Below are 27,549 nucleotides of genomic sequence, written 5' to 3'. Positions count from 1 at the left end.
GACCAACTACAAAAACTCAAGCTTTCACTGAGACAAAAAGAAAATAAATGGCGTAAAGCACCATCACCGACCTCCCTCTCAGCTTACAAACTCGCTCTTCACATTTACAAGAGCGCCACACTAAAAACAAAAAGGGACTATTACGCTCACAAGATACATCACCTCATCTTCGATTCAAAAGCCCTCTTTACTTACGTCTCGAACTTAACTCAACCCAATTCTCCGGACATCCCACTCAACCAAGCGCACGAAAAAGCTGAGGAGCTGGCCATCTTCTTCAGTAACAAAATTTCCAACCTGCAATCTCAACTAAAAACGAATACCCTAGCCCCACCCAGCACATTCCGCCATCACTGCAATGACATTGCTATACAAGCCTTCGAACCCATTGCAATATCAGAGACCAAGTTAGTATTGAAGAGAATGAAACCATCATCCCACCCATTTGACCAGATCCCTCCCAAACTACTGCTGCTAATACCAGATACCATCTCCAAAACCCTAACTGACATTATCAATTGTTCCTTAGCCCAAGGAATTTATCCAGACGACCTGAAAGTTGCTTCTATCAAACCCCTATTAAAAAAACTGAACCTTAATCCTAAAGATCCATCCAACTTCCGCCCAATATCCAACCTTCCTTTTATAGCCAAGGTTACAGAAAAATTAGTCAACACCAGATTATCAGAATACCTCGAAGACAACAACATATTATTCCCCACTCAATACGGCTTCCGAAAATCTTTAAGTACAGAATCACTTCTCATATCTCTGACAGATTACCTCATCATGGGCCTCGATAAAGGTCACGCCTACTTGCTGATACTCCTCGACCTATCGGCGGCCTTTGACACCGTGAATCACTCCCTTCTCCTAAATCAACTAGCGAACATCGGAATTACAGGCTCTGCTCTTGCCTGGTTCAAATCATTCTTGGGAAACAGAGGATATAAAGTCAAAATACATAACAAAGAATCACAGTTTTACCCTTCTTCGCTAGGTGTTCCACAGGGCTCCTCTCTCTCCCCCACACTCTTTAACATTTACCTCCTACCCCTATGTCAACTATTAACCAATCTTAACCTCAAATACTTTCTATACGCAGATGACATCCAGATTGTCATCCCTATCAAAGAATCCCTTACAAAAACTATCAAAATCTGGGAAAACTGTCTTCAAAATATTGACAACCTCCTCTCCAGCCTAAATCTAATCTTAAATTCCGCTAAAACCGAAGTCCTCATAATTTCCCCTGAAAACAGTAACCTCACCTCAAATCCTCCAACCGGCTTTCAAACTTCACATGTAAGAGACCTAGGAGCCATTATCGACAATCGGCTAAATCTAAAATCTTTTATTAATCAAACCACGAAGGACTGCTTTTATAAATTACACGTCTTAAAAAGAATCAAACCACTTTTCCATTTCCACGATTACAGAACAGTTTTGCAATCAATAATCTTCTCTAAGTTAGATTATTGCAATTCTATTCTATTAGGTCTCCCGTCTTCTCATACTAAACCTCTTCAGATGGTTCAGAACACGGCGGCCAGAATTTTGACAAACACAAGAAGAAGAGACCACATATCTCCGATTCTCAAAGACTTACATTGGCTGCCAGTGCACTATAGAATCTTATATAAATCCATTACTACCATCTACAAAGCATTCCATCAACTCTCTCCGCTTAACCTCCAAATCCCATTTAAAAAACATACCTCCATCAGACCTATCAGAGAGTCCTACAGAGACTCATTACAGGTGCCTCCTGCAAAAACCTTTAACCATAGGACTCTCAGAGACAGGGCTTTCTCTACAGCAGGACCTACCTTGTGGAATTCTATCCCACCAGAACTGAGACAGGAACCTTGCCTCCCCACTTTCAGAAAAAGACTTAAAACCTGGCTATTCTTGAAAGCCTTTCCAGACACCAACTGAACCCACTCTCAACTCAAGCAACTAAGAACTCCCGTCAGGGTAATCAACAACCTTTGACAACTCAATAATGTTCTCTCTTTTTTTTTAATGAGGCAGGTTTATTTACCTTGGTTTTATTTACCTTGGTCATTCTTTTGTTATCTCAGTGTTAATCTCTCTTTTGCCTTCTCTTCATTCCAAGTTGCATTCTATCCCTGTTTTATTGTAACTGCTACCTTATTCTTCTATCACATGTTAATGTTTTTAAGTTATTAAGTATTTATTCTGTTGTCACACCTTGTTATTTGTAAACCGGCATGATGCGACTCCCATCGCGAATGCCGGTATATAAGAAATTTAAATAAATAAATAAATAAATTGTTAACAAGGACATCAATCTTTATTTAGCTGAAAAACATTTGTCTACTAGCCTTAAATGTGCCTCGATTTGTCTGATCCTGAAAAAAACCCTCTCTTGATTCATCATGATTTGCCAACTATCACCCTATTTCATCAATGCCCTTTTTGATGAAGGTTATGGAAAGTGCTGTATTGAAGTAATTGAGTACACTGAGAAACATTCCAGCTTAGACCAATATCAATTTGGGTTTTGCAAGTCATTTAGTACCAAAACATTACTGTTGTTCAGCCTTGATGTGTTCAGGCATAGATTTAACAGTGGCCTAAATTTTGTTTTGATCCTGTTGGATGCCTTGGCCACATTATATCCTATCAACCAACTGATTTTATTATCTTGGTTGAGGGATATCGGGATTTCTGTCACTGACTGGAGATGGTTTTCTTCTTATTTCACAGGTTGTGCTTACCAAGTGAAAACTGGTCCTGCAGAATCCTCCGGTATATTTCTTAACACAGTTATTCTTAAGGATTGGCCCTGTCAGCAGCCCTCCTTAGCATCTCTATGTCCCCCTTTTATAGGCTGCTTTCAGACCTAGGAGTAAGCTACAGGCTTTATGCTGATGATATACGCTTTTTATTCTGACAATGTACACATGGTCTGCAACTGCGGGCATAGTGTCCACGTGCATATCTAGAGTGAAACAGTGGCTGCTCCACAAGAAGATGGCCCTCAGCACTGAAAAGTCAGAGCTCATTATTCTCAATAGATTTCCATCCAGTAATGATCCTATTGTTTTCAGCTTTAAGGGCTGTGAGATACCCATAGTAACTCAGGTAAGAAATCTGGGCATAATGTTGGAATCTGATTTCTCACTGTGGATGCAAGTCAAGTCTATTGTAAAATCTGCACATGTTAAGCAGCCTGAAGCCATTACACTGATTTCCAAATAGTGCTTCAGGCTCTGGTTTTCACCAGTTCAGACTATAGAAATTCTATCTATATTGGACTGCCGACAAATGTGTTAAGAGAGTTACAGATTGTTCAGAATTCTGCCACATGAATCCTTACTGGGACCACAGGTAACGAGATCACATTATCCCTGATCTTTTTTCCCCTCCACTGGATACCAATACAGCAAAGGATTAAACACAAGTTTGGGCCTGATTTTCAAAAGTATTTATATGCATACATCTGAGTTTTACATGTGTAAATGTACTTTACCCATGCAAGTAGGCTTTTGAAAATTGCTGCAATATATGCCATTTAATTGTCAATAGGTTTCAACTGTGTTAAGTGCACTTAGGGCTAAATTTAAAAGTTCCATATATGTGGGTATCTCAGCCGCACCTGAGCAGCGCATGTTTTAAAAGCCGAAAATTATGCATATGTATGTGTGTGCATGAGTAAAAGAAAAAAGGGTGGAGTTAGGGATGTCAGAGGCGTTCCAGGACAGGGTCAAGAGTTACCCATGTAAATATGGATTTTAAATCCAGTGGGCACAGTGAGCAGTGGACTGTTAATTGTGCATGTTTACTTCTGCTCTTGATGAGTTTTAAATCTTCCTAAATCTCTATTTATGCCTAAATTAACAGGGTGAGGAGTCTGGGGCAACTTGAGTTTAGTCTGAAGACCTAGAGGGGTATGGATGACCTCGAAATGGACTGGGCAAACTGGTGGACTAATTGGTAAAACTGGGAATGGCCTTCGTGCGAGCATATTTTAAAATCCACTTTCCTATGCATGTTATAGCCATCAAAGTCCTAAGGAAAAAAAAAGAAATATGTTTGCTTGGGTAACCGCTTAAAATCAGGAACACACATTAGGTATAGCTTAAATCAGACAAGCGCAATTGCATGCATGATTGGAAAAATTAAGTAAAAAGATTTGATCATAAAATTCTAGTGTATGAGCGCTCGCACGACCATATGCACATGAAATAGACAATCGCAACTAAATTGTCTATTTTGTCTCATTTCATGGGGAGGCAGGAAAACAAAGGAAAAATCCCCGAAATTTCATGCAAAATGAATTTTTCATATTACTGCGAGGACACGCTGTAACCATGCAGGAATAGATATACCATGCATACTGTTCTTACTTATTTACTTATTTGCATACTGTTCTTACTTATTTTATTAATTTTAACTGTCTGTTTTAAAATTTGTACACTATTGCACTATTACGTATTTCTTTAATGATCCTTTTAATCATGTATTTATCTTCTTAAAATGATGTATTTATTTTCTTAAAATTGTAAACCGTTAAAGTTTTTAACTAAATGACAGTCTAGAAAACCTGTTAAATAAATAAATAAATAGATAGATAAATAAATAATTAATTAGATGTTACAATTTAGGTTAAAAAGTGTCATATGAAGGAGCAGTTTGTTAGCTAGACATAAGGTTTGGCATTCCTATTGGCTGTTTGTGTTGCCAAGATGGCAAGGTGGTGTGTGTAATGGGATAGTGAGCCACCTGCCACATTGTCTGGTTACAAGGATAAACATACAATAAGGTCAAGAAGTCAGCTGCAACATAAGCAAAAACATGCTAAGCAAGTGCATTTTTTAAATTCGGCATTCCCTGATTATTTTAGAAAACGAAGCCTGGTATTTTTGCATATACTTTGATTTCTCAAATCCTACTTCATTTGTGTAAGAGACAGAGGTACTCAGGGCTGGTGCTAACTTCTGCGCCACCCTGTATATAGAGTCCCCACTGCCGCCCCCATGCCGCCGGGTCCCCGTCCCCCCCCCCCCCCCCCCCCCCCCCCACACACACACACAGCAGCCAGCAGCACAGGCAACCCTCTGTTTCTTTGGCTGCCAGGAGAGGATCTGAGCTCATATCCTCATCCAGGGGCCGAAGAAGGAGATAGCATGAGCATGCTTATTAGGGATGTGAATCGTTTTAGGACGATTAAAATTATCGTCCGATAATTTTAATATCGTCTTAAACCGTTATGGAACACAATACAATAGAGATTCTAACGATTTATCGTTATAAATCGTTAGAATCGTGAGCCGGCACACTAAAACCCCCTAAAACCCACCCCCGACCCTTTAAATTAAATCCCCCACCCTCCCGAACCCCCCCCCAAATGACTTAAATAACCTGCGGGTCCAGCGGCGGTCCGGAACGGCAGCGGTCCGGAACGGGCTCCTGCTCCTGAATCTTGTTGTCTTCAGCCGGCGCCATTTTCAAAAATGGCGCCGAAAAATGGCGGCGGCCATAGACGAACACGATTGGATGGCAGGAGGTCCTTCCGGACCCCCGCTGGACTTTTGGCAAGTCTCGTGGGGGTCAGGAGGCCCCCCACAAGCTGGCCAAAAGTTCCTGGAGGTCCAGCGGGGGTCAGGGAGCGATTTCCCGCCGCGAATCGTTTTCGTACGGAAAATGGCGCCGGCCATACGCATATGGCCGGCGCCATTTTCCGTACGGAAAATGGCGCCGGCAGGAGATCGACTGCAGGAGGTTGTTCAGCGAGGCGCCAGAACCCTCGCTGAACGACCTCCTGCAGTCGATCTCCTGCCGGCGCCATTTTCCGTACGGAAACGATTTGCGGCGGGAAATCGCTCCCTGACCCCCGCTGGACCTCCAGGAACCTTTGGCCAGCTTGTGGGGGGCCTCCTGACCCCCACGAGACTTGCCAAAAGTCCAGCGGGGGTCCGGAAGGACCTCCTGCCGTCCAATCGTGTTCGTCTATGGCCGCCGCCATTTTTCGGCGCCATTTTGGAAAATGGCGCCGGCTGAAGACAACAAGATTCAGGAGCAGGAGCCCGTTCCGGACCGCTGCCGTTCCGGACCGCCGCTGGACCCGCAGGTTATTTAAGTCATTTGGGGGGGGTTCGGGAGGGTGGGGGATTTAATTTAAAGGGTCGGGGGTGGGTTTTAGGGGGTTTTAATGTGCCGGTTTTGCGATTTTTAGATTTTTCACGATTTTTCACGATTTTTCACGATTTTTCACGATATTTTACCCCCCCAAACGGCAACAATACGATTCCCTCCCCCTCCCAGCCGAAATCGATCGTTAAGACGATCGAGGACACGATTCACATCCCTAATGCTTATACCCTATTTCGGCAGCAGCACTCTCTACGTCCTCCGCCACCATCAACCCACTGACCGGCCAGCTTGGCGCCTCCCCAGGTGTGGTCCCTGCAATTGCACTGTTTGCACACCTGGTCAGGTTGGACCTGAAAGTTCTACTTGGTGATTGGCTGTTTCTTGTTTTATTCCACGTTTTTGACTTAATAGCAGTAACTGCCAGTCATAATAGGGTTGCTCTGGTGAAAGTCTGCTTCTTTCCTTTGTGGAAATTGAAGAGACAACAGCTCTTTGGTCATTTGAATGTCTTTGTAATAACGATAGCAGCCGCCACTTACTCCTTCATCCATCGACCTCTTGAATTTTTACCTTCTCCCATCCCTTAACACCCTTCCAGTCTTCATCCTCTATTAGAAATCACACATACTCAGTTGTGGGTGAAAAATGGACGCAGCTTTTATTTTAAACATCACAAGATAACTTTCTAGGATACCCGAGCCGGTAGTATGCTTTTTATGCCACTGCCCACCGCATGAACCAAGCAAGGCAGCCCAACTCCGTGGGCCCCCCGCCTTGTTCCTGAGCAAGGGGGCCATTGCCTTTTTCACCTCCCGGCATCATGTGATGACACCAGCATCACTCTTTATCTGGCCCGACCAGCCCAGGTACCCGCCAAGACGCGAGGTAGGGAGGATCCTTGCCTCGTGTACCCCACTAATATACAAGCTGCGGTCTTTTCACCCGTATAATGCCTCAATGGCAGCCTTTTACCTGTCTACTGCCTCGATGGCATCCTGGATTGTATTATTGAAAATGTCATATTATCTAATATCAGATAAGTGTGTTTTGTCCGGTCTGAACAGACCTGGGAATATATCATCAGCCCACTGATGTTTTATCTGCTGTCCCCCCATTTTTTGTATCCAAATAACGATTTGTCTATTCACTTTTTTTCTGCCTCGCCCCCATAATTTTGTCTCTGCCCATTTTGGTCTGGGAATGATATCTGACCAGCAGACAATGGCACTCGGGAATAGCTGTAGAATACTGGCCAGGTCGCTTTTTACCTTTCTTACCAAGCATTTGCATGTCAATGAGGACAAGTCATTGCATCCCAGATGAAGTATTAATACATCGGGAGCTGCCCTCTCGTGTTTCAGGTGCCGTATGTATGGCAATAGCTGTTCCCATTGCATTCCGGGTTTTCCCATCCACTCGATGACCCAACCTTGTGGCGCCAGACCCAAGTGTTGTCTGTACGGCCATTTGCATGCTGTTTTTGCTGCCCAGCATACGTACCGATAATCCACGCTATTCTCTGTCTCTGGTGCGCATCTGGAAGATAAAATTAACAGTTCTTATTAACTGTGTCTGCTCTGTCCAATCAGACATATGTATTGACTGCTTTAGATCTCCAACGTCCAATTTTCTTTATTGTGGCCGTCTGGAGTCCCGCCTGTGCAGCAGTTGTGGCCGCACCGATCCGGAATGAGTGTATGGGGAACTTTTTTGAGTCCAAGTTCAATTCTATTATTGATGCTCTTAATACTGCAGAGAATTGGAATCTGGTTAGCGGAGAACCGTCTGCGTGTATCAGCAAGTGCACTCCCCCCTTTGGCCGCACTGCCTGATACTTAGTCATATTGTATAATGGACAAGTTTTGCACGGTGGAACTTTTTTGAGTGATATCGTAGTCCCTTGACCTTCTTGGTCCATTTTTGATTTCTGTATGGTTATTGTTAATTTTTCTGACATCCATACCACATTCTTCACAAGCAGTCAGCTAGTTCCCTTGTCCTGCCTTGTTATCGGCCACCAATTCGCTCACTCTGAAAGCTCCGAAGAATGCACGTGAGAATGCTAGGCAAAAAGGTCCTGTTTCAAAATCTGAAGAGCAGATTGATAATAAATGTGACCACAGTGTCCTCAACATGTTGTGCATGATGGGATGTCTGCTATCTTTCATGGTACCAATCTGTCTTGCCCATCCGGTCATCAACTTTTTTTATAATGAATGACTTGACAGCCTTAGAAAAGAATGCCAATCCAGCCATGCATTTGATCACGGTGTTCCTTGTTATTCCAGACTCTTTTTCAGAGTCTATGTATCTTACCATCAGATCGTCACTTACTGGGCCTTGTTGCCAACTATTCTGTCGCAGGAACTTGGCCACCACGTCATATCCCCAGCAGTATGAATTCCAAGTAGAGGGTGCGACTGATCTGCGTATTAATTCCTGTGTGGTAGTTATCCAATGTTCCATAAGCATGCTGGCATAGCTGTTCCGACTTCGTCTGCTGTTGGTACCTGCTTACAAAACAAATGCCATTTAGCACGGGATAGTGAATCCGCTGCGCCATTACATGTTCCCGGCACGTGTCTAGCATGCAGTGTGGTGTTGTTACGTAATGCCTCTAAAACTATTTCTCTAAGCAAGTTGACAACCATCGGGCACTTGGCATATTGTGCATTTAATACCTGCACAACCGCTTGGTTGTCGTACCAAAATATAATGTGTTTATTCCTTATCCTGTCGCTCCACAATACTAGTGTCACCCATATGGGGAATAGTTCCAAAAATGTGATGTTCTTAGTAAGGCCCTGTGACATCCATTCTTCTGGCCATCTTTCGGCGCACCATTAATCTTGGCAAATTGCTCCAAATCCCCAGCCTCCTGATGCATTGGTGTGTATGTTGAGGTCATGATTGGACAAAGATGGACCCTGAAGCACCGATACTCCGTTAAATTTGGTGACGAATGAGTTCCATATTTGAAAATCAGCTTGGATGTTTTTTGAGAAGCGTAGGAAATGATGGGGCCTTTGTACTCCTACAGTTGCTGCTGCGAGTCTCCTCATGAATGCTCTTCCCATAGGAATGACTCGGCAAGTGAAGTTTAATGAACCCAGGATGGATTATCTTCTTTGCTGTGGCTGCTTGTCATATAATTGTTCTTAGATTGTCAACTTTCTCTTCCGGCAACCTCACAATCATTTTGTTAGAATCAATCTCAATGCCTAGGAAGGATATAATGGTTGCCTGACCGTCTGTTTTCCTGAGCGCCAGTGGAACACCAAAATCCCTGGTCATCTTTTGGAATTCCTGTAAGTGGCTGAGTCTCGAGGCCTAACCAATAGAAAATCGTCCAAGTAATGAATGATGTTACGGGATGCCGTACATTTTCTATCACCCAATGCAGAAATAAGCTAAATAGCTTGAAGTAAGGGCATGAGACTGCACATCCCATGGACATGCATTTGTCAAAGAAATAGTGATCATTGAATTTGAAACCTAGTATCTGAAAACTTTGAAGGTGTACGGGCAGTAAACGGAAGGCGGATTCGATATCCGCTTTTGCCATTAGGGCTCCAAATCTACAATTGCACACTAGCACAACTGCAGAATCAAATGACACGTATTGCACTGTGCACTCCTCCTGTGGCAATAGGTCATTGACCAACCGACCGGGTGGGTAAGATAAATTCTGTATGAGCCGGTATTTTCCTTTTTCTTTTTTTGGGATGACAGCCAAAGGTGAAAGGAACATGTGCAGAAAAGGTTGGTTACTGAATGTTCCCACTATTCTGCACAGCACGATTTCTATAGACAACAAATTTCAAATTATTGATCTTCAATCATTGTTACCTGAAATTGATGTTGAAGATGGACATACTGTTAGTCTTGAGAGTAAGTCACATCTAGCTAGCCATCATTTGCCAGAGCCAATGTTGAAAATTGATCATTGTTTTGGGGCTTCTTAAACACAGAAATAATGCAAAGGAATTGATTTTCAAGGATCATTTACATTTTGGAACATGCAAAACTCTTCAAAATAGGGGTCTGATATGTTTGCTTCTATGTCCTTGTGCTGTGCTGCAGATGGGGCGTTACAGGTATGTACTTCTTCAATGTGGCCATGAAAAGGAATAATGAAATCTTCTTGAAAACCTTGGGCAATCTTATGTGCTTTTTGTTGGTTTGGATAAATATCCAGCCATGGTTGCATAGCTTCCAGCTTGATGGGTGACGGTGGTTTTCCAAGGTGTCCTTTATCATGTTGCTTTAGGCTTACTCCCCATCGGTTGTTTTTTTGTACATTTTGTTATTGAGTATGGTGCTGCACATGCTGTGCACACATGTTTAAATTTGCAGTCCGGGAAGGTACAAACTGTCTTGTTATACCGCCAGCAGTTGTTATCTTGTCCAGGCGCTTGCCTTGACACACGCCTGGCAGGCGATGTCGTCCTTGTAAACCTTGGCTGTGTTCCTTGTTTGGTGGATTTGTTGGTCATTTGATTGACCCATAGACTCACGTCCTGGGTACCCCATGTCATGAATCGATTCTCCTCCATCTTGTCCCAGAATTGCTCATCATAATTGAGCCATGCCCAACCCTCATGCTCTTGGTAAGCTTGTAAAATGTTGATGGCATAGCTAAACATGGGTCCGTATTGAGATGGGTCCTGATGTCTGACAACGCTCGTCATGTAATGAAGGCATTTATCCAGTTGACTATTGTTTTTGGAATCTTCATTTCTTTTCCTAGTATAGCTGATCCGGCTCTGCGATTTTTTCTCCCTTCAGGTTTGTGTCGCCCATGTAGGATGGAAAAGATATCAATATATTTCCTTTTTTTAATTTTTTTTTTCTCAATCTCCTTGGCAACCCCTCCCATAGCTCTGACAGTGTGGTCAGTGCTGGAGGGCCTCTGGACTCCTTGTCCATTGTCTTTGTCGATGGCTGCCAGTCACTGTCGCTAGAGGACTCCGAAGACGAAGGCGAAGTTGAGGAAGAAGTATATGAGCTAGAACTAGACCTGCGCTAGAGCTTCGACCTACGTTTTGATTTTGCAATCGTCACTACATGTGATGCCTCCGCAGAAACCACCTTCTGCCCGCTTAATCCAGACTCACCAATGCCATATTGTTCGTTGCACCGCCTTTGATCGGCTTGTCTGCTGGTTGATGGCCTTTCGTCGTCACTTCTGCTGTCCTATATCAGCATGACATCATGGCTTGCAGACTGTACTTCTTCCTCTGTTGCCGCAGGTGCGGTAACGGAAAGCGACTCGATTAGATCGCAGATATTCCCATCTGGAGTTTCGTGTAATGTGTCTTGGTCAGCCGCTGGTGTCGGGAGCCATACCTGCCCCCTGTCAGTAGGCCACAGGGCGGGGCTATGATGTGGCATCATCTGCGGCACTCTCCCGGACCACAAAAGAGGGTAAGTTAGGGCAAAAAAGGGGAAGGGGGTTTTCAGCCACCCTCGTCCAACTCTGCTCTCCCCCCCCCCCCAACGTCCTCTGTCATCCTCTGTGCCGCTGTTAAGGGTGGACTCCTGCCATGTGGCATTGGGCCCATCTATAGACAACAAATTTCAAATTATTGATCTTCAATCATTGTTACCTGAAATTGATGTTGAAGATAGATATACTGTTAGTCTTGAGAGTAAGTCACATCTAGCTAGCCATCATTTGCCAGAGCCAGTGTTGAAAATTGATCATTGTTTTGGGGCTTCTTAAACACAGAAATAATGCAAAGGAATTGATTTTAAAGGATCATTTACATTTTGGAACATGCAAAACTCTTCAAAATAGGGGTCTGATATGTTTGCTAGTGGCTTGCAGTAGTAATCAAGGCACTAATACCATTCAAATATAAGCTATTTTAAGTTGCTTTCAACAACAACAAAATGATAATAAAACTGTGTTATCTATTTTCTAGAAGATGGTTAAGAAAGTGTCAGATTTTCTCAAAATTGTTATTCCTGCTATTTTCTCTGAACATACCTTACAATTTTTGCTCCTTCTGCTTATCAGTGGACTGGAAATCTTGGCTGTTTGCCTTGGCAGCTGAGGGAATGAACTCTCTATAAAGATATAATGACCAGATGGATTATGCAACGTGTGATCAATAGCTGGTCCTGTGCCAAAAATCGGGGTGCTGCCAGCTCTCAAATTCCAGTTGAAGTCATCATTCTCGTTCTGTTCCCAAGCACAAAGATCAAATTCAAAATTGCAGCGACTAATGAAAGTATCTGAAAAACAGTTCAAAGAAGACTCAAGATGTTAAATTTTCAGTAGTCCATCTAACTGCAGAGTTACATATGTAATTTCAGGCATGATTTAGATTTAACCCACTTTTGAAGCCTACGATATATATACAGAGATTGACTTTGTGAACTAGGTTGCTATGGGATCAGTTTTCAAAGGGTTTAGGTGCCTAACTAGATTTCCTAAGGAGCAATTTTTAAATGGTTCATGCTCCTAGCTTTTGGAGTTAAACCCCTAAATTGGACCCTTTGAAATTGTAGTGGGGCTGTATCTAAATATAAGCTCCTAGTTTCATTGGGGTCCTAAATTTAGAACCCTAAAATGTGGATCGGTACAAAGGCAGAGTTAGGGCAGGGAGACAAAATTATAAACTTCAGAACCAGGGACCTAAATCTAGACAAATTAATAGCAGGCCTATATTTATTTATTTATTTGTTTATTTATTTAAGGCTTTTTTATACTGATATTCGTGGGTACATCATATCAGTTTACAATGAACTTGAAACAATGTACAAAGAACAGGGAGCAAAAACTTGGGGGGGGGGAGGGGAGGGAAGCCTACATTTTATGCTTCTAAATATATGTTAACTTAGGTACTTAATTTAGGGACCTAATTTTAGGTGCTCAACTTTTTTTTTAATATCGGCCCCCAAAGCTTTTTTCCCATAGACACAAAATGTGAGAAAAGCCTTAGTAAATCAGATCCTTAGGGAATTGGGTGCCTAAAACAGCCCCTTTGAGAATCTGATTAGGGCTTAGTAACAAAATGTAGGGGTCTATTTTCATTTGGCAATCACATTCAATTGCCTAAATAATGGGTGGCTATGGGGGCAAAGTTAGGATAAAATTCCCTAAATTTAGGAGCCTAAGTGAACAGCTGAATGTTTTTTGAAAATCTGAATTTAATAACTTATTTTTCTAAATCTGATTTCAAGGCAGTTTACGAATCAGATATAGTAGGTATTTACCTGCTCCAGAGGGTCATTTTCAAACAGACCATGTAGGGCTAAAGTCTGCAAAGTACCTGCAGACTTTAGCTTGAATTTTAAAAGCCCTTTTTTGCACATAAGTCCTCTTTGAAAATTTACAGGGTGTCCTACAGGTTGTCTACATGCATGCACAAGCTTACATCTGCTCCCAAATAATTGTAACTTTGTCATTGTATACGTGCACACTTTCGAAAATCTTTTACCCACTCCATGGGACTTCTCCTGCCACCATGTACAAACTTATGCATGAAATCAGATTTTGTGCATACTTTGGTGTGCATAGGCATCTATCTGATTTTCAAATTATCATTCATGTACATAAAACTGGGGTTTATACATGTACATTTGAAACAAGGAAGGGTGAAGGAATTTGCCCAAGGTCACACAAGACAACAGTGAGAGCAGGAGGATTTAAGAACATAAGACATAAGAACAAAAGAAGTGCCATGCTTGGTCAGACCAAGGTCCATCAAATCCAGCATTCCATCTCCAACAGTGGCCAGTCTGGTTCACATGTACCTGGCAGATCCCCCATAGGTGATCTATTTCTTATGTCTTACTCCCAGGGATAAGTGCTGGCTTTCCCAAGTGTAAGTGGCAAACAACTGTTTTCCTTCAGGTAATTTGTCCATCCCCACTATATTAGTGCCTTGACCATGTCTTCTGGCAACAGATTCCAGAGCTTGATTGTGTGCTGAGTGAAAAGATACTTCCTATGATTTGTTTTAAATCTGCCAATTGCTATTTCCATGGAGTGTCCCTTAGTCGTAGTGTTGTTTGAAAGGGTAAATAGCCATTCCCTATTTACTCGTTCAACCCCGCTCATGATTTTTATAGATCTCAATCATGTTTCCTCTCAGTCATCTCTTTTCCAAGCTAAAGAGCCCTAATCTATTTAGCCTTTCTCCATAAGGGAGCTTTTCCATCCCCTTTATCATTTTGGTCAACCTTCTCTGTACATTTTCTATGCCCGCTATGTCTTTTTTGAGAGGCAGTGACCAGAACTGCATACAATACTCAAGGTACAGACACCACATGGATCTATTCAAAGGCATTATAATATTCTCAGTTTTGTTCTCTATTCTTTTGCAAATAATTTTACTGACATTGTATTTGTCTTTTTGACTGCCACCAAACATTGAGCCAAAGATGTCAAGGTACTGTCCTCAAGGACTCCAAGATCCTTCTCCTGAGTGATGATTCATAACACAGCACTCAGCATCATGTACCTGTAGCTGGGATTATTTTTCACTATGTGCATTACTTTGCACTTGTCCACATTAAATTGCATCTGCCTTTTAGAAGTCCAGTCTCCTAGTTTAGTTTTACAAGGTCCTTCTGCAGTTCCTCACAATCTGATGCTGTTTTATGTCATGTACAAACTTGGTCACCTTACTTGTTCCTTTTTCCAGATCATTTATGAATATGCTAAATAGCACAGGTCCAAATGCAAACTCCTAGGACACTCCTCTAATGACCTTTCTGCATTTGGAAAACTGACCATTTAGTCCTTCCTTCTGTATCTTGTTTTTTATCCAGTTACCAATTCACAATAGGACACTGCCTCCAATTCTATTTCCTCCCCAATTTCCTGAGGAGTTTGTCATGAGGGCCTTTGTCAAATGTCTTCTGAAGATCAAATACACTATGTCAACTGGCTCACCTTTATTTGCATATTTATTTAAATGTTCAAATAAATCTAGTAAATTGGTAAGGCAAGACTTCCCTTTGCAATAAAACATGACTCTTCCTCATTAAACCATGTCTATCTATGTGGTCAGTAATTTTGCTTTTAAGAATAGCTTCTACAGTTTTGCCCAGCCCCAATGTCAGGGTCACTAGGCTATATTTTCCCAAAAACTACATGAACCTTGGCTTCCTTGGGTCATAGCTTACTTCTCTAACCACTAAGCTACTCCTGTGTGGCTAAATATATGTGAATATACCTGTTCCATAAAGGGATGCAAAATTATGCACATAAATGCCATGCCATTTCCATGCATAATATTTCAACATTTCAAAGTATGTAGTAAATCTTAGACACTTCCCTGAAATGCCACCTGGAATGCCAATTTTTTTGTGTGGTAAAAGTATGCATGTAAGGAAATGATGTACATATTTTTAAGTGACTGGAAATTTACATTGGGAGAGACATTTTATAACTATTTGAATAGAAGTAAAGTCAGTAATTTTTAAAGTTTTCTTTGAAAATTTCTGAGTAAATTCCATGGTATGCAAACTCATCTACACAAGTTACATGTACTCTGTCAAGGGCATAATTTATGTGGATTAATTTATGCACATTTTTTTTAAATAAAAAGATGTGTATGCATGCACATAAGTCCCAACTCTTCCTCTTTCCAGTTCTTGTAAAAGTATGTGGAAAATAAAGGTTGCTTGCATGCTTTTATGCAGAATAAACCTGGGCTATTTTAAAACAGCCATTTATGCACAGAAATAAATTTTAAGAGCCGCACACGGGTGCACATGGACGTGGAAATTTTAAAATATATTCACACGTACATGTGTGTATAATCAGGTGTGTTTTAAAATTGTCTATCTGCACATACCCTGCAACATAAACACATATGTGAATACATGCAATATATTCAGTGTAACTGAATGCACATACATTCCCTACCTATTTTAAAAATATACACATATACATTTTACGTGCATAAATAAAATAGGACAGAAAGAAAGAGAAATGTTCCATGTGAAAAGAGAGGGGGAGAGAGAATCTGACACTCTATATATCTACCACAGTAAGAGGGGCACTTTCAACTTAGGGTGGGTTTTGGGGGAGGGGCCCTAGGCAGACCACATTTCTCTTTCTTTCTGAAAGATATATATTTGCAGTCATATCGGAGAGAGAGAGGAGTTTTTCATATATCATGGAGAAGGAGAAATTTTTCAGATTTTTGCTTGAAATCCTGCCACACAAATTCAGTATTAGAGAGACAGGAATTTATAGCCACACCTTTTCTTATTGAAAATGTATACATTAAAAGTAAACAGAAAATATTATATTTCTGTACAATTAGAGATTCAGATACAATCAATACTGAAACATCTGCAGATATTAATTTCAACATTCCATAAATAAATGACCAAAGAAAACAGGTCCACAAATAAACCCCTTATTAATTCATGGCCCCTCTGTCAGCAGTTGGGGCTTGGCCTTTATTTCCCAGTTGTGCATAATATAATCAGCCTATAATGGATAATGAGAGAACCAATGGGGTGGGGGGGGGGGGGGGAGAGAATATGTTCTTAAGAAGAGCTGAGAGGTAGGACGTGGAAGCCCTACCAGCCCCAGTTCCATGACATGGGAAAGTAGTGCAGCATCCACAGGGCAATGTTTTCCACTCAGAACAGGAACATTTTTATTTACCCAGGATCCTTAATATCTTGGAAAATACATTGCAATCTAAGACCTAATTTACAGAAGTGAGTTGCATAGTTTTGCCTCTTCCTTTCTTAGTACTCATAAATGCTTTTTAAAATCAGTCATCTCGGTTCCCTTAATGGAATAAAATATTTCTCAAGTCCACCAATAGTGCATTTCAAAATATGCTCCTCAGTTTTTCCTAATTTCTTCCAAGAACTCTCTGCAGTGCTGGACTGAAAAGAAGACCTTTATTCTGAAAAGCTTTCAGCAAGTTGGTATAACAGGTGTTTAATGTTCCTATTTATTTCAGAATTAATGTGCGATTGAAATTGTATTCTCAAAGTACTGGGGAAAGGAACATTTAATTCCGAAGTACAAGTATAATTCTAACTGGCAAAACTAATCAGCCTGGTGCTTGGAGGATTACAGTTGGCAGAAAGTGGTTATTTTAGGTTTGTTTTGCCAACATTTCAATGCAAGATGCTTTGGGCCTCAGGGCCTTTCTACTTAATTCATGCAAATATTTAAAATGATTTTTTGAAAAACATGGCTTGATACAACTAAAGCCTGCAGAGTAGCTTGAACTTTGCCTTCTTTTCCATGAGGCTCTCTCTTGTCTCACCGATCAAATGTAATCAATCACTTAGGAGTCAGTTCTTTAATAAGAATGAATGCCTATGGAGCATTTGCAGTTTAACTTCAGCATACACTATGAGGTGAATCTTAAGATCCATGCGCAGGCGCACATGTGAGCACGTTTGCTAGTGCGCACACATGGACGCAGTGATTTTATAACATACGTGCGTATATGTGCATATACACGTGTTATAAAATCGGCTATACGCACGTACATGTGCGCACAATTTTATATTGATCTGTGCATGTGCGTGCAAATGCTGCCTCAAGCACATGAGTGCTATGAGAACCAATGCAATAGCCCTTTTTCCCAGTTCGCTCCCAGTTCACCCCAGTAAAGGAGAGGACTTCCTAATCCCCCTACCTAACTTGCTTCCCTTTTACCCTATTAGCCCCAAAACTTAAAACCCCACTGACTGGCCTATTTTTTTTTTCACATGATTGACACACTGTCCATAGCAGAAGTAACGTTACGTGGTAGGGAACCCCAGCACACGCTTGTGCACGGAACTGCTTATGAGCTGATTTCATTTTACAGACTCTGCCTGCCCATGTCCTGCCCAGATGACCCCATGCCCCACCACTTGTTTGCTTTTTATGATTTGTGCGCTAAGTGGGAGATACGTGCATACCTGCGTGGGTTTGAAAATCTGTGTGGCGCAAGTCTCGCCGAGTCATATGCATATCTTCTGGCTTCGACACGCGTCTGGGTTTTAAAATCAACCCATCTATTGTATAATAGGGGCCTGATTTATGTTGCATCATGAAGGGTGCAATTGGTCCTAAAAGCTCTGTGCCTGTTGCGTCCGTCGGTCTCAGACGGCTTCGCTCCATATGCCTCACTTTGTTCTCGGCTCCTCCCGCTTACCTTGGGAAAATGGCTACAGCCGCATCTGCAAGCCACCCTCTCTGGCATCCCCAGAATGGCTATGGCGTTGTCTCCCGCCATGTTCCTCCCAAGGGCCTACTAGGGTACACGCACACGCGCTACCCACGTCTTATTCCAGCAATGGCGCGAACCTCAGGGGCGTCCCCCTCAAGTGAAGTCATGCCATCCAGGTATATAGCCTGTACTTGTTTGCTAGCTCATTGAGTTAGTAAGGATTGGATTCGTCCGGTCTAAGCTACTCTGCCACTTCCGTGCTGCCGCGGGAAGCTCTCTCTCTGCTCTTCGGGGTATTGACTAACCTGGGTACCCGCTCCTCGAGGGCCCTCTGCTTTCTTTCAGGTGCCTTACTGGGATCAGGTACTCGCTCCTCGAGGGCCTGCTCTCCCAGCCTCGGTGCCAGTACCATCTACTTCAGCCTGGTGGAATCGCCAACCTATAGTTACCATCTAGTGAGCTACCATCTAGTGAGCAATCTAACTCTCAGTCTGTCTCATCTACAGCATTGCCTTGCCTGGGAAATCTACACTGGAATCCCCTATACCAACGTGGTGAGATGGGTTCCCTCTGCCAAGGGTCCCGGGACTGCTACATCTGGATCACCTCACTACTGCCACCTCTGGTGGTACACATCAAGCTATATAATAAAAGAGCTAAATTCTGTGTTTGTGCGTCCTGAGTCTAGCCCAGTACTTTGGCTCCCCACGGGGCTCCTCCCTGTGGGCGTGGTCATCTGCCACAGTACCCAAGAAGCCACCCAAACACCGCTAAACCATAACAGTGCCAAATTCTAAGGTGCTCAAATATTATGATTTCAGTTCCTGTTAGCATTAAAGAGAAAGAAATGTGCATAGGTGAAAGTATTGTTTATGCAAGAGAACCACACAGATCATTAAACTGTACCGAAATCAGGGATGTGAATCGTTTTTTGACGATTTAAAATATCGTCCGATATATTTTAAATCGTCAAAAATCGTTAAAGGCGATATATAATAGGAATTCCCCCGATTTATCATCAAAAATCGTAAATCGGGGGAAGGGGGAGGGGAAGGGGGGAGGGCGGGAAAACCGGCACACTAAAATAACCCTAAAACCCACTCTGACCCTTTAAAATAAATCCCCCACCCTCCCGAACCCCCCCAAAATGTCTTAAATTACTTGGGGTCCAGTGGGGGGGTCCCGGTGTGATGTTCCACTCTCTGGCCACGGGTGCGTTGATAGGAATGGCGCCGGCGCTACCTTTGCCCTGTCATATGCAACGAGTATTGCAAAATGGCACCGGCCCTATGGCCATTTTGCATTACGGCAACACGATTCGAGTGCAGGAGGTCATTCCCGGACCCACGCTGGACTTTTGGCAAGTCTTGTGGGGGTCAGGAGGCCCCCCCAAGCTGGCCAAAAGTCCCTGGGGGTCCAGCGGGGGTCCGGGAGCGATCTCCTACGCTCGTGACGTCGGAGGACAGGAACCAAAATGGCGACGGCGCTACCTTTGCCCTGTCATATGACAGGGCAAAGGTAGCGCTGGCACCATTCCTATCAACGCACCCATGGCCCGAGAGTGGAACATCACACCGGGACCCCCCACTGGACCCTAGGTAATTTAAGACATTTTGGGGGGGTTCTGGAGGGTGAGGGATTTATTTTAAAGGGTCGGGGTGGGTTTTAGGGTTGTTTTAGTGTGCCCGAGAGTGGAAGATCACACCGGGACCCCCCCACTAGACCCCAGGTAATTTAAGACATTTTGGGGGGGTTCGGGAGGGTGGGGGATTTATTTTAAAGGGTCGGGGTGGGTTTTAGGGTTGTTTTAGTGTGCCCGAGAGTGGAAGATCACACCGGGACCCCCCCACTAGACCCCAGGTAATTTAAGACATTTTGGGGGGGTTCGGGAGGGTGGGGGATTTATTTTAAAGGGTTGGGGTGGGTTTTAGGGTTGTTTTAGTGTGCCGGTTTTCCCGCCCTCCCCCGATTTACGATTTACACGATATTTAAAAAAACAAAACTGCGACGATCCGATTCCCTCCCCCCCCCCGTCGAAATTGATCGTTAAGACGATCGATCACACGATTCACATCTCTAACCGAAATATCTTCAAGGCAAAAAAACTGGGATAATTATGTAAATGCAGTTTATCAACAGGAGCAACAAGCTATCCAAAAACATTAGGCTTTTCAAAAATAGATCTAATAAAAATACATATAGAGGGGTCAATAATCAAATGTTTTCAAGTGGGTTAACATGTCTTATCAATGTAAAAACTTGGTTTGAATTATTATCTCCTTCCTGTGGATAAAAGTAGGCATGGGAAAGTACATACAGACAATGTATTTTCAAATCACTTTTCGATACACACTTTGTATACTTGTAAATTTTTTCCCCATTGGCGTGATCATCTGCCACAGTACCCAAGAATCCACCCAAACATCGCTAAACCATAACAGATGGCTAACTCCATGGATTTGGCTTAGCTCACCACATTGCAGGCCATTCCAGGCCTGGCCCAGCAAATCTCTGAACAGCAGGATGCGCTGGAGAATTTGACTGCTGCATTCAACCAGCTGCACACACAGATGAACTTACCCACCACCACAGGTAAAAAAGATACACTGCCAGAAGTGACAGTCAAGACTATTGTAGCTCTATCTGCTCCAACACGCTTCTTGGGAGAAGTTTGGAAAAGTAGAGGTTTAATTAACCAGTGTTGCATGCACTTTTCCCTGCAACCTAGCCATTTTCCTACAGCTTATGCCAAGACCACCAACATCTTGTCTTATCTGGATGGAAGAGCGTTGCCTTGGGCCTGTTCGCTGTGGAAACATGATGATCTTATCCTACATGATCCTGCCGGATTCCTTGAACTGTTCAGATCAGTTTTTGATGACTCTGCCCGGCATACCATTGCAGGATCTTCGTTGGTTCACTGAAGCAAGGTATTAAACCTTTAGCTGACTTCGCTATAGAAGTCAAGACACTTGTGTCTGAATTACATTGGGACCCTAAATGCCTGAGGACCCTCTTCTTTGAAGGACTGAACTCTCGTTTGAAAGACGAGCTGGCAGCTCCTAAGATGCCTGAGACCTTGGCTGAACAAGGATTGATCGCCAACTTCGTGACAAGGTTCAAAAGACCAAGACTCCCAGAAGACCCTTTCAGGGTGAAGCTCGAGTTGTCCACACCCAGGCCTGTTCCTCGGGTCCAGTTGCTGGCGAGGAAGAACCAACACAATTAGGCCGAAGTCACCTGACATCAAAAGAGATAAGAACGCGGAAGAAGTTGGGGCTTTGCATGTATTGTGAACAAGCTGGCCATGCTGTTCAAACATGCCCTATATGTCCGGGGAAACTGGCAGACCTAAGTCCTGCAGGAGGACTCTTCTTAGGTCTTACTGCACCCTCTCTTCCACTCTCTCTTCCTGTATCCTTGATCTGCAGACACTTAGACTATCGGACTCTTGCCCTGGTGGACTCAGGGGCAGGAGGTAATTTCACTTTACAACGATTAGTGGAGCACTTGCGGATTCCCACTACCACCATGTCTTCTCCACTACTCCTATCTTCAATTCATGGAGAGCCCTTACCGGGTGAAGTAACCCAGCTCACCGAAACAGTATGTTTATGGACCGGTGCTCTCCATTCTGAAACCATCTCCTTCTTTGTTTTAGAGAAGGCCATGCACCCTGTAGTACTGGGACTACTGTGGCTGGAGCAGCATATGCCTCAATTCAATTGGGCCACCCTGGAACTTTCACGTTGGGGTCCAGATTGCCATGGTAAATATCTGATGGAGGTTGCTCCTGCATGCCAACTACCCCATTGATGCCTAGGTTGCTGCCTCAATATGCATCTTTTCAAGATGTATTTTCTAAAGAAGCTGCAGACATACTACCGCCACACAGACCCTATGACTGCTCCATCAATTTGAAGCCTAACACTGAACCACCCAAAGGATGGGTCTACCCTCTCTCCGTGGTAGAAAATAAAGCCATGTCCGAATATATACAGGAGAACCTTCAAAAAGGCTTCATAAGACCCTACAAGTCTCCTGCTGGTGCAGGCTTCTTCTTTGTGGGGAAGAAGGACGGAACATTGCATCCATGTATAGATTACAGAGGTCTCAATGAGATCACGGTGAAAGACCGCTATCCCTTACCACTCATCTCAGAGCTATTTGATAGACTACAGGGATCCAAGATTTTCTCCAAGCTTGATCTCAAGGGAGCCTACAACTTAGTTTGCATCCGCTCTTGTGATGAATGGAAGACAGCCTTCAACACCCGGGACGGTCACTTTGAATATCTAGTGATGCCCTTTGGCCTGTGCTACGCTCCAGCTGTCTTCCAAAACTTGATGAACGACATTCTGCGGGACCTTCTCTACAAATGTGTCATTGTATACTTAGATGACATCTTGATATTTTCCCAAGACATGACCACTCATCTGGAAGATGTCAAGAGTGCTGCAAAGACTCCACGAGAATCATCTATATGCCAAGTTGTCTAAGTGAGAGTTTCACAAAGAATCAGTGCTTTTCTTAATGTACATTGTTTCCAATCAAGGTTTCCAGATGGACCTACAGAAGCTGGAGAGCAATAAGAAATGGACACAACCCACTAGTCTAAAGGCTCTCGGACGATTTCTGGGTTTCACCAACTATTACAGAACATTCATCAAGAACTACTTCTCACTAACTGTTCCGTTTACAGCTATGATGAAGAAAGGTGCCAATGTTGCCAATTGGTCTACGGCGGCAGTAACAGCATTCCAGAAACTGAAAGACGCCTTCTCGAGCAAACCGTGCCTCCGACATCTGGATCCGACTAAGCGCTTCATCGTTGAGGTTGATGCCTCAGACGATGACATAGGGGCCGTACTAAGCCAGACCGGTAATTCTAATGCCTTACACCCATGCTCATTTTTCTCCCGTTGCATCTCATCAGCAGAGAACTACAGAATAGGAGATAAAGAGCTCCTGGCAATAAAGATGGCATTCAAGGAGTGACGCCCTTGGCTCAAAGAAGCACAACATCAGATCACAGCGCCTAAACCATTGGCAAGCGAGATGGTCCCTGTTTTTCAAAGATTTGACTTTGTGCTGAAATACCGCCCTGGAGATAAGAACATCAGAGCAGATGCCCTATCTCGCTCATTCCTCTCTGAGGACATTCCAGGTAAACCACAACATATCATCAACCCGAAAAGAGTTATCTTGACAGCTACTCACCCAGTACCTGCGGGTAAAACCATTGTACCCAAGAACCTAAGAAAAAAGCTGCTAGCATGGGCTCATGACTCCAAACTGGCTGGACACCCTGGTCAAAGCAGAACGCTGGCTAAACTGCAGAAGTATTACTGGTGGCCCACTATGATGGAAGACACATTCTCCTACGTTGCTTCCTGCGCAAATTGTGCCAGACAGAAATTGCCACCCAGTGGTCCTTGGGGCCTACGCCAACCCTTGCCAGTACCAGTCAAGCCAACGTTGCTACAGACTTTCTGGTAGACTTACCACTCTCAGGAGGAAACAACACAATCTGGGTAACAGTAGATTGGTTCTCAAAGATGGCTCACTTTGTGGCTCTCCCTGGCTTACCACAGCCATGGAGCTTGCTAAGCTCTTCATCACGCACATCTTTCACACATGCCTAAGTACATCATCTCCAATCGAGGAGCCCAATTCACAGCTAAGTTCTGGAAGGCACTGTGCAAGACGTTTGATCTCTCTCTCTCAACTTCACCTCAGCATACCATCCACAGTCTAATGGGAAAACGGAGAGAATGAATAGGACACTCAAGTAGTTCATTCGTGTCTATGTGGGCACTCGTCAAAATGACTGGGCTGAACTGATGCCCTGGGCTGAATTTGCCATCAACATCAACTGGATCAACACCATTTGAAGTGGTCTACGGATGACTACCATTACCACCACTACCAGTTCCACTGTCAGTGTCATCCCTGGCAGCTCAATCTACTGCCAAAGATATTCAACAACTATGGACTCAGACCAAAAAGATGCTTCATAAAGCAGGTCTACGAGCAAAGAAAGGCTATGATGCTCATCACTGCAAGGCTCCAGATTTCCAGCCTGGTGACAAAGTCTGGCTATCCACAAAGGGGCAGATTTTCAGAGCCCTGCTCGCGTAAATCCGCCCAAAACCGGTCGGATTTATGCGAGCAGGGCCCTGCGCGCCGGTGAGCCTATTTTACATAGGCTCACCGGCGCGCGCAGAACCCCGGGACTCGCGTAAGTCCCGGGGTTTTCGGAGTGGGCGTGTCGGGAGGCGTGTCGGGGGCGGGGCCGGAGCGCGCGGCGTTGCGGGGGCGTGTCGGCAGCGTTTTGGGGGCGGGTACGGGGGCGTGGCTACGGCCCGGGGGCATGGCCGCGCCCTCCGTACCCGCCCCCAGGTCGCGGCCCGGCGCGCAGGAGGCCCGCTGGCGCGCGGGGATTTACGCCTCCCTCTGGGAGGCGTAAATCCCCCGACAAAGGTAGGATGGGGGTTTAGACAGGGCCGGGCGGGTGGGTTAGGTAGGGGAAGGGAGGGGAAGGTGAGGGGAGGGCAAAGGAAAGTTCCCTTCTAGGCCGCTCCGATTTCGGAGCGGCCTTGGAGGGAACGGGGGTAGGCTGCGCGGCTCGGCGCGCGCAGGCTATACGAAATCGATAGCCTTGCGCGCGCCGATCCAGGATTTTAGCCGATACGCGCGACTACGCGCGTATCTACTAAAATCCAGCGTACTTTTGTTTGCGCCTGGAGCGCAAACAAAAGTAGGCTGTTCGCGCTCGTCTGAAAATCTACCCCAAAGCATTTAGGACTCAAGCTACCTTCAGCTCATTTTGCTCCACTCTTCGTTGGACCCTTTTCCATTCTCTGACGATTAGGCAATCTCACATAAGTCTGAAGCTTCCACCAGCATTGAAGATTCATAATCCATTCCATGTTTCACTATTGAAGCCACTAGTCCTTAGTGAATTCTCAACCAAGAAACCTGAACCTACACTAATTGATGCAGAAGAAGACGTCGAATACAAGGTAGATGCTATCCTTGACGTAAGAAAGAGAGGCAGAGTATGGGAATACCTCCTGTCATGGGAGGGTTATAGACCTGAAAAAAACTCTTGGGAACCTTTGGCAAATATCATGGATAAGGAAATGCTTCAACAATTCCACAGAATGCATCCTCATAAACCAAGACCAGGTAGGAAGCCTGGAGGGTGCCCTTTGAAGGGGGTACTGTTGCGCCCATCGGTCTCAGACGGCTTCGCCCCATAAGCCTCACCTTGTTCTTGGCTCCTCCCGCTTACCTTGGGAAAATGGCTACCACCGTGTCTGCAAGCCACCCTCTCCGGCGTCCCCAGAATGGCTATGGCATTGCCTCCCGCCATGTTCTTCCCAAGGGCCCACTAGGGTGCACTACCCACGTCTTTATTCCAGCAATGGCGCGAACCACAGGGGCGTCCCCCTCAAGTGACATCATGCCATCCAGGTATATAGCCTGTACTTGTTTGCTAGCTCATTGAATTAGCAAGGATTGGATTTGTCCGGTCTAAGCTACTCTGCCACTTCCGTGCTGCTGCTAGAAGCTCTCTCTCTGCCCTTCGGGGTATTGACTAACCTGGGTACTAGCTCCTCGGGGGCCCTCTGCTTTCTTTCAGGTGCCTTACTGGGATCAGGTACTTGCTCCTCAAGGGCCTGCTCTCCCAGCCTCAGTGCCAATACCATCTACTTCAGCCTGGTGGAATCGCCAACCTACAGCTACCATCTAGTGAGTAATCTAACTCTCAGTTTGCCTCAGTTTGCCTTGCCTGGGAAATCTACACCGGAATCCCCTATACCAACATGGTGAGACGGGGTCCCTCTGCCGAAGGTCCTGGAACTCCTACCTCTGGATCACCTCACTACTGCCACCTCCGGTGGTACACATCAAGCTGTATAATAAAAAAGCTAAATTCTGTGTTTGTGCATCCTGAGTCTAGCCCAGTACTGTGGCTCCCCAGGGGGCTCCTCCCCGTGGGCGTGGTCATTTGCCACAGTACCCAAGAATCCACCCAAACACCGCTAAACCATAACAGTGCCAAATTCTAAGGTGCTCAAATATTAAGATTACAGTTCCTGTTAGCATTAATGAGAAAGAAATGTGCATAGGTGAAAGTATTGTTTATGCAAGAGAACCACACAGATCATTAAACTGTACTGAAATATCTTCAAGGCAAAAAAAACTGGGATAATTATGTAAATGCAGTTTATCAACAGGAGCAACAAGCTATCCAAAAACATTAGGCTTTTCAAAAATAGATCTAATAAAAATACATATAGAGGGGTCAATAATCAAATGTTTTCAAGTGGGTTAACATGTCTTATCAATGTAAAAACTTGGTTTGAATTATTATCCCCTTCCTGTGGATAAAAGTTGGCATGGAAAAGTACATGCAGACAATGTATTTTCAAATCACTTTTCGATACACACTTTGTATACTTGTATATTTATTTTTAATTATTTATTTATTGCTGTTTATTGAAATAGAATTTGAAAGAGTTAGGCACATAACAATTAGCATATACATGAGTAAATAGCCTGCATTCACATAATCGCTATGATATAATAATTAAAAGTATGTGCATACTTTTGGTTTCTCTCATTCATATACAAGGGATGGTCTACAGGCATTCAGGTTTATATGCATAAGTTGCTACTGTCTAAGAAACTTACGAGTGTACTGTTAGCTGTTGGATTCGTGGACCCTTGGGACGATCGGAGCCTGAAGAGGAGCTGCTGTAGGTGTTTGCAGCAGCGACCCCAACCGGGAGGCGGAGAGGACAGACTAGTGGCTGGCCGAAGGTGGAACTCTGGGAGCCCTATGCGACCAAGAGCTCTGGCGAGGGCGGAGGTGATGGAGGCGCTGGCACTGTGTCGAGGGAACCTTCGCCCTGGAAGCCGAACCTCCCCCGAGAGGAGCTCGTAGGAGTTTGGCCGCTGGGACTTAGGAGATTCACCCTGGAAGCCGGAGTCCCCCCAGGAGGAGCCCGTAGGAACCCGGCCGCTGGGACTTAGGAGGGCCCGCGGGGGCCTGGTCAGCTGTGGTCCAAGGTTGAGTGCCGAAGGGTCGTTGCTCGCCAGTCCAGAGTCAGGAACCAATGGATCGCCATCAGCCAGTCCGAGGTCAGGAGCCAGAGAATCAACGTAAGCCGGTCCGGGATCAGAAGCCAGAGGATACCAAATACCAGTCCGGGGTCAGGAGCCAAGAAGATATGTAAGCCAATCCGAGTCAGGAGCCCAA

General features: G+C 44.3%; 1 protein-coding gene across 1 annotated transcript in view; it reads right to left on the bottom strand.

Annotated features, from left to right (window-relative positions):
• Positions 1-11,148: 11,148 nt before the first annotated feature.
• The window catches only part of LOC115082354 (MAM and LDL-receptor class A domain-containing protein 1-like), a 68,911-nt gene continuing 52,510 nt past the window's right edge, over positions 11,149-27,549 (bottom strand). Inside the window, exons 5-6 of the mRNA XM_029586590.1 lie at positions 12,116-12,363; positions 11,149-11,319 (exon numbers count right to left, since the gene is read on the bottom strand). Coding sequence (XP_029442450.1) covers positions 11,149-11,319; positions 12,116-12,363 — 419 coding nt within the window. The remainder of the gene's footprint in view (positions 11,320-12,115; positions 12,364-27,549) is intronic.

Source organism: Rhinatrema bivittatum, unplaced genomic scaffold (genome assembly GCF_901001135.1).
Source record: "Rhinatrema bivittatum unplaced genomic scaffold, aRhiBiv1.1, whole genome shotgun sequence".
Lineage (NCBI taxonomy): Eukaryota > Metazoa > Chordata > Amphibia > Gymnophiona > Rhinatrematidae > Rhinatrema > Rhinatrema bivittatum.
The sequence above is the reverse complement of the archived record's forward strand: the minus strand, read 5'-3'. Positions and strand labels throughout refer to the sequence as shown.